Below are 8,239 nucleotides of genomic sequence, written 5' to 3' on the forward strand. Positions count from 1 at the left end.
CTATAATGCAGAAATTCCACTCCTAAGTATTTCCCAAGAGAAATGAAAACATATATTCACAAACAAGCTTTCACAAGAATGCTCACAGTGGTTATATTTATAATAGACAAAAATGGATACAACTCATATGTCCAATAACATCTTGAATAGATATACCAAATTTTTGTATATTCACACTATGCAGTACTATACAACAATAATGTTTTAAAAGAATAAACAACTAATACATAAAATTATAAGGATGAATCTTAAAAACCTTACATTGAGTGAAAGATGCTGACACAAATGAATATATACTGTGTGATTCCAATTATCTGAAGTTCTACAACAGAAAAATTTGTAGAAATAACCTAAGTGGTTATTGGAGAAAAGGTGGCTGGGAAGAGCGACAGGAAACTTCCTGGAGTGATTAGAAATATTCTATTTTACACAGTTAATTGTATATAATTGCACACTTAAGATCTGTGCATTTCCCTGTATGTGAATTTTACCTCATTTTTTAAAAGAGTGTAAATTGGAATACAAGCATCATGAAGGCAGAAACTTTGTTTTGTACACTATGTTTCAAGACCTAGTCAAAGGCCAAAGCAGTTAGCAGGAGCTCAATAAATGTCAAAACTGCAAGAAGCAGGCCTTGGAAATCATCTACATCAATGGTTGTGAAATGCATAATAGAGATTTTTACTCTCAATCCTAGATAATATAGGTATGTCTTGTATTTTAAAACCATGTATAATAAGCCATGTTATTAATCTACTTTCTGGGTTACCAAGAATCCTGTTGATCAATTACAAGAGTTCTGAAGTAAGAAAATGGCTATTTCAACAGATTTTCCTGACTCTCAATCCCAGGCTTTCCCTGCCTTTTCATACTGCCTCCACTTTACATGGTGAACCTCCAGTTTTAAGGGACAAATTGGCTAGAAGAGATGAGTATGTGTCCATGCAGGGTCATGTCCATATGGCTGGATAATATTTATCTTGGTGCAAGTGGTCAATTTGGGCAGGCAGTTGAATATAGAGGGTTTTTGTTGTTGTTGTTGTTGTTGTTGTTGTTGTTTGTTTGTTTGTTTTTGAGACGGAGTCTGGCTCTGTCGCCCAGGCTGGAGTGCAGTGGCCGGATCTAAGCTCACTGCAAGCTCCGCCTCCCTGGTTCACGCCATTCTCCTGCCTCAGCCTCCCGAGTAGCTGGGACTACAGCCGCCCGCTACCTCGCCTGGCTAGTTTTTTGTATTTTTTTTTAGTAGAGACGGGGTTTCACCGTGTTAGCCAGGATGGTCTGGATCTCCTGACCTCGTGATCCGCCCGCCTCGACCTCCCAAAGTGCTGGGATTACAGGCTTGAGCCACCGCGCCCGGCCGAATATAGAGGTTTAAGGAGAAAAGTTTACGATGCATGAATGGATTGTGGCTTGTACAGTTTTACACATTGTAGGCTTCCAGTAAATATTTGTTGAATGAGTAAATAAATGAAATGTGAACTTGGGAGCCTCAAGAAAATGCAACTGAAGGCATAGCCTTCCATTATTTCTCTACACTTACATATTTTTAAAGCGGTACTGGAAATCAGTTTCATAATGGTCTTTGAAATTTATGTTTATTACTACTGTATATTTTTGAAAATTAACATAAATTTATTGGAGAATATTTAGAAAGTAGTTATGAATTGCCACCATGTGACCAAAGACAGAACTACAGCATTAATTTAGTTGACAAGGAAAAGTGGCAAGCCGGGACCCACAGAAATCTGACATTTACCAGGTTATTCTTAGAAGTAAGATGAAACAGGTAGCAAATGACGAATTGGAAGAGCCAACAGCCCCTGTATCAGCTAAAGCAAAAGGAGAAACGGAATTATACTATTTTCAACTTTATGACTTTTTTTCTAATTGTAAAAGCTCCACACGCTCATTGAAAAAAATAAAACTGGAAATACAGAGGATGAAGATGAAACTACAAATTTCCCATAATAAAGCCATCTAGAAATATCCACTTCAAGTATTTTTATATTTATCCTTAAACTGTGTGTGCGTGTGTGTGTGTTCTGAAGCAGGTTTTTTCCATGTTAATGATATATTTTTATATTATATTTTGCAATTCATGATAGTTAAGATTTTTCCTCATGATTTGAAATTTTTCTGGCGGGTAACTAAATAAATGGAAATGTGGAGGAATTTTTTTCTCATCCTGCAATAAAGAAACAGCATCGGAGTGCATAAATAATGTAAATGTTTACAGAATTCAATTATTGTTTTTCAATTCCAAATGAATGACCATTATTATATTTAGCTTATATAAAAGTTGCTTCTTTTATGCAAGAAAGGAGGTTGGATGAAAGGAATGAGATGAGGCTTTTGCTTTAGAAGGGTGGCATGGGGTCAAGAAAGCACAGACTTTTTCAGTTCCTATTTGAATATTATCTTAACATCATCTGATGACAATGATGATGATGATGACACTGATAATAATGATTACTGCAGATCTAACATTCTCTGAAGTCCTATTATATGCCAGGCATTTCATACAGTTTTCTGCATTATTTCTCACAATACAGTCTTGTAGGTTATATATGGTCATACCCATTTTATAGATGAATGTACCAATTTGACCTCACACTTCTTATGAGCAGGAAATCCAATTCTTTTCCTATTATATTGGGTCCACCTTTTTAGATGATGGACTTCCAGGGCAAAGTAACTGATTATGTCAAATCTTCTCAGTATGTGACCTGTCCCCAACCAGAATCCATTGAATATTTACTCAACACCATCCCTGGATGATGATGATGATGATGATGATGATAATGATGTTGACAGCAATGATGGTGGTGGAGAGGACATTTTCTGTTTGATCTAAGAGTCTTATGTCTGGGGACCCCATGAATGGCCAGGTCTCCGAGAAGGTAGTTATCCTCCAAGAAAGAGGATAAATAATCTATACAAGGTCACATACCAATAAGGAGAAGAGCCCAAACTGGAACCCAGGTTTATCTGACACTACGGCCATATACTTAAATCACTTTTTTTCCTTCCTAAACCCAAGGATTTGAATTTCATCTTTGTCTTATTGTTCGAACAATCCTTTAGGCTGTCAGAAATTTCGTAATGTTTCCTCAAATGACAGACCTAAAGAGCAAGGCTCACAGTTGGATTACTTTCTGCATGATCAATGCCTTAAAAAGGCATTGACACACCAATTCGCAGTTTGACTGCCCTGAACCCCAAGTCGTGAGCTGGGCCTGCAGTACAAGTGGGTTTTCAGAGAGGAGGGGACACCCATTTTCTCCTGAGTTATTAGAACGCATGTCTTTGCAAGTTCCCTTTACGTGGTGTCTCCTGTGCTTCAGGGCCTGGGCTGGCTCAGGCATCAGATGCACTGCGAAGACACAGAGCTAAAGTCCTTGCAGAACCAACCAAACAGGCCAGTGCACATCGAGGCCCTTCTGGGAGTCTGCACAAGGTGGGTGGGAGAGGGATGGGTGAGGTTTTGTGTGCTGTCTAACTCTGTTTTTGCCCCAGTTGTCTTGTGGGCTACTTCACTGGACTCTGAGAGAAGGGTCAGACCCTTCTGCTTCAACCCCAAGTTACCTGGTCAGACCTGTTCAGACATCTGCTTGCTCAAAGATTATCCCAACCAATGTTTTCAACTGGGAAGTTATGGAGCTTCTTCTTTTCCCCTACAAAATGTTCCCCAGAAGAGAAAGGGAGAAGGAGGGAAAGGCAAAGTGCTCTGACCTGAAATAGGACAGTAATCCTCCTCCACATATGTCTGTTCAGGATAGCCTGGCCGTTAGCCTTAGGAGAGCCTAGTACCTGCTGCAGACTGGAGTGGAGGGACAAAGTCAGAAGTGTTGCTCGGGCCAACCCTTTAACATCCTGTCTGAGCACCATCCTCTGAGGGCTGGGGGGAGGATTTATCCTCTCGTAAAACTGGTTCTGGTGAACCTGGAACTTTATCTCACTCCAGTTAGAATTCCAGTTCGACCAGCACCTATCAGGCTGCCATCACCTTGAAGAATGGTCTGGAGACATGAAGATTCCCTGAAAATGACATCATATAGTGAAAAAATAGAAACAGAAGAAAGCCAAGGGTGCAGGGTTGGCTCAATTGTTTTTTTGAGATGATTACTAAAAGATAATTTTGAATTTATTTCTGATACATTTTACTCATACTGGGAGGAGGCAATGCATGGCTAAACATGGTGTTCACTCAATAAAAAGACATCTTATGTTACATTCCTCCCCCTAGTTTTTTATCTTGTCTTTCTTTGTTAACAGGAACCTTATACATTTTTTGTATAGATGTGTCCATCTTTTCCTTTAAAAATTCATACTTAAAACAATAAATGCTTATATAGGCCTTCTATTTCCTGAATGTCAGCAAGCATTCACCAAGATTTCCTGCCAATTATTATGTACTTAATATTTGTAATAATGAAAAGCATATTGTATTACTAGTGGTTCTCATTCTTCAATCCGTATCATCATCACCTGCAGGAGTTTGCAAGCTATAATTTTACAGCCTACCTCCAGAAAATGTGGGTCAGTGGGCCTTATGTGGAGCCCAGACATCAGCATTTTCAAGATACTCCCCAGCAGATTCTGATGCAGGTGATTAAGTGAGATACTTTGATAATAAAACATTTAGAGTACAATCTATTCTCTACCCTGTTTCTTCTTGGAATTGCTTGTCATAACTCTAGAGAAATAAGAATACTTGTAGATTATTCAGCGAGTAATCTGATTTGGACAAACCTGCTAGCTCTTAGTAGCAATCAAAAAATCAATTAAATATTAAAACACAATGTGCCAGTTAAACACCTACAAGTATCCATATGTGGGATACCAAGAGGAAGAGGTAGTCTTCGCTTGTTCTACAGGGGAAATATAATATCTAACATTTATATAATAGTATTCTACTTCAAGTATATTTATAAGGTTCTTACCGACTTTGAAAGTTTTTTTTAACCACAGGTCAACAGGAGAAGAGATGGAATTAAGGGGACTGTTCCTTAGATCTGTTCCCTGCATCACTTTGTGCAATTTATATATGTTCCCCAACAGTCTTCTGAACTAGTAAGGCCTGCCCAGGAGCCTTCAGGAAGAGATCATCCCAAGAGGACAAATCCTCATTCCTTAGACTTAGAGCAAAAACTGTGATTACAACATGATGTCTTTGACTCAAACTTATACCCCAGTCCAAATCCCAAATGGAGTCATCACATCTGACTCCTGTGAAGAGGAAGGGTCTTGTGATTGAAAACAGAAGGGGCTGTTTTGCTAAGGGCTCCGAAGGACGTTGTGGCCCAAGCAACCCTAGAGAAGTCCCACCTGTGTTAAGTATCACTATAAAGCAGAGAGAAGCTTTAGAAGACAGTGAGAGTTCAACCTACTGAGGACTCCAGGGAACTCGGTGGAGTTTTGGCTCCCAAGGACTGCAGTGCATCAGCAGGAGTGGGGCCAGCAGAGAGCACAGCACTCAGCAGAAGAGGCAGCAATGTTGAGCAGGCATGGCAGGACCCAAGGGAGGAGACAGGGTTCACTAGCAGAGGACTGATAGGGAAGCCCCCACCTCTGCCTACTGGACTTGTTCCTGAGTACAAGTCACGTCATGCCAGGCCCTCCCTTAAATATTGGTGCTTCTATAGTGGGTTGGGATTCCGTATGCATGGATGGGAACGAGATCCCACTGAGCACAGCTGTTACTGCCTCATTTCTTCCCCACTGCAGCCCCGTGAAGCAAATATTTTCCCCATGAAAAGACTGAGTCTTAAACGTGTGTATCTGTAATAATTGCCAGTTTATTCCTCTGGCTAAGAGATCCAGAGGTAATTTGAGGTTTACATTTCTTTTTTATTGTTCTTTCATCAAGAGTTTGGATGCCCCCATTGCCCTCATAAGCTGGTTGCAAATTATTTGACTCTTACTTGTAAAAAAATCCTTAATTCTTTTTGTGTGTGAGACACGTGTTCATTAAAAAGCACATATAAGCAAAAAGAATAAAAAGAAGAAAACAAAATTTCACACCACACAGAAATAAGCTTGGTTAAGTTTTTGATATATGTTATATGGATGTATGTATACACACACGCACACACACAAAGTTTGGAATTTTATCCTATATATGTGAGCTGATATTAAATATGCTGCTTTGCCATAACCTGTTATGTTTTACTTTACAACATGGAATGAACACATTCCCATGCAAATGTGTGAAAGTTTCCAATTGAAAAATAGACCTGGAAAATGGGTCAAAATCCAAAATCCAATGAGATGCTGGTACCAAGAAACTATCTAAAACAAAATTTCATCAGATTATTAAAAGTAAAATGGAGGTCAAAGATACATCAGAAAATGCTAACAGAAAGAAAGCTGGGGCCAGATTTTAATATTAGGCAAAAATGAATTCAAGGCCTAAAGCACACAGGATAAGGACGGCTGCGTGAATGTCTTTGCTTCCAATGCATCATCACAAACTTGTTTCTTACTCTTCTTATCTCTTCCCTAAGCCTTTCAAGCTCATCTACTCCTCTTATCATTTCTTCAGGGTTCAAATGCCTAACGGGTGTGTCCTCTTTAAATCCCTGGCCAGGCTGATTCGGCTCTCCTCTGGGGTTTCCTTCTGCCTCCTGGCTTATACCTTCTTCGGAAGGTTGAGGATTTCCTTCTGCCTCCTGTGGTACATCCTCCAAAGGGCGATCTTCCTCGGCCTTTGGCATGTTCTGTGGTTTTCCCTCATTTTCTTCACAAGACTTTTGCATATTGAGTATTTTTAATTTCCTTTTTGAATAAATTAATCCTAGAAAACAAGGAAACAAAACTACTAGATTCCAGGCAAACAGACCAGCAGCCAGAGTACGGGGTCCCCTAGCGACTGGCCTTTTCTGACTCAGTACCCTAATTGTCAAAAGTTTTCCAACTAGAGAAAGCTGGATCCTCAGGCTCAGAACTCCCCTGACTCCACCTCCCTTCCCGCCCCCTTTCGTTCCAGCTCCATCTTTCTCCTCCCGCTCCTGCCCACCATCTTCCCAGCAGGCCCTGCTACAAGCCTCTCCTAATACTGAAATGGGAGCAGTACGGAAGCAATTAACCCTTCTCCCGCCTCTGGTCTCCAACACTCCCGCCCTTCAGACTTTCCCAAGCCCTCTCAACCTCCAACCTCTCACCTGAGAGGGTTGGTCCAGTCTCTGGTCTCCCCTCCCAGTTCAGCGTCTCTTAAACCTCCCCCTCCCCCGCCTCATTTCCGCTGCAGGCTCGGCACCGGCCTCCGGCGCTTAATCCGGATGGGGAGGGGCTGCTGCGACCCCGGGATGTGCTTTGGTGTCACTCACACTTCCACCCCCACCCAAAGAGACACGAAGCAATTGCACCTTTACAAAAACTGACCTGCAGGGATTCAGGGGATTTTCCTCTCTCTTCCCTCACCTCGATTTGTGTCGCGCCCAAAAAACCAAATATCCTGCAGACAGACGGGAGTGTTTGGTGAGCAGGCTAGTACCTGGATCACGGGTCTCTTTCATGATTCTAGGCCTTGTTGGTGTAAAGTTTCCCACGTCCTCATCCTCGCCCTCCTTTTATGGCAACCCCGCCCTCATCCGTGCCCACCGTTTTTCTGCAAGCAGGGAGTAGGAAAAGCAAGTTTCTTCCAAACAGTTTCTATGCCTCTCTCTCAGGACCCTTAATTAACTACCCTTCTCTCTCTCCACCCGCCATCCCCCACCAAACAGCCCCAAATTTCCTGCACAAAATGGGAGTTTGGCGGAACAGCAGTGAGGAAAGCAGTGCCGGCTCCGCTTGCTTTCTGCTCTCGGCCTCCTCGACCCCAGGGTCTCCAGGTCAGCACCCACCTTTATACTAACCTGAAAGGATCTTGGGCACTTTTCTCCTTCTCCAGCAATAGGGAGCTGCTACAGGGAAACAGGCCCTGGACTATAAGGACTTCTGCACACGTCGACTCCTGGTCACGTGAGAGTCGCGTCATCACTGAGCTCGAGTCCCCAGTTACCCCTCCCATTAACACTGCAGCCCGCCCGCTGCGTTCCCTCCACTTGATACTGTCAATCTTTTTTCGTATTTGCCAATCAGAGACAATAAACTGTTATCTTCTCCCTGGAGTATTTATTCGCCTTTCTCAGATTACCAGGAGGATCAGCCTTTTAGGGGTAATCGATCATTTCTCCTTCTTTGGGGAATCATCTCTTCTCCTGCTCCCAATACTCCCACCTCCCCTCCTCCAAGACCC

General features: G+C 41.9%; 1 protein-coding gene across 2 annotated transcripts; it reads right to left on the reverse strand.

Annotated features, from left to right (window-relative positions):
• Positions 1–5,778: 5,778 nt before the first annotated feature.
• TCEAL8 (transcription elongation factor A like 8) lies at positions 5,779–7,984 on the reverse strand. 2 transcript variants are annotated; one of them, XM_033201922.1, is made up of 3 exons: positions 7,857–7,984; positions 7,384–7,456; positions 5,779–6,796 (listed from the first exon to the last, which is right to left on the reverse strand). In XM_033201922.1, the coding sequence occupies exon 3, from the start codon at positions 6,756–6,758 to the stop codon at positions 6,405–6,407; it is 354 nt and encodes a 117-aa protein (XP_033057813.1). In that variant the 5' UTR covers positions 6,759–6,796; positions 7,384–7,456; positions 7,857–7,984; the 3' UTR covers positions 5,779–6,404. The 2 variants fall into 2 exon arrangements, with proteins under 2 accessions (XP_033057813.1, XP_033057814.1); XM_033201923.1 differs by lacking the exon at positions 7,384–7,456.
• Between the last annotated feature and the right edge of the window lie 255 nt (positions 7,985–8,239).

This window comes from Trachypithecus francoisi, unplaced genomic scaffold (assembly GCF_009764315.1).
Source record: "Trachypithecus francoisi isolate TF-2019V2 unplaced genomic scaffold, Tfra_2.0 Lachesis_group6, whole genome shotgun sequence".
NCBI classification, from domain to species: Eukaryota; Metazoa; Chordata; class Mammalia; order Primates; family Cercopithecidae; genus Trachypithecus; species Trachypithecus francoisi.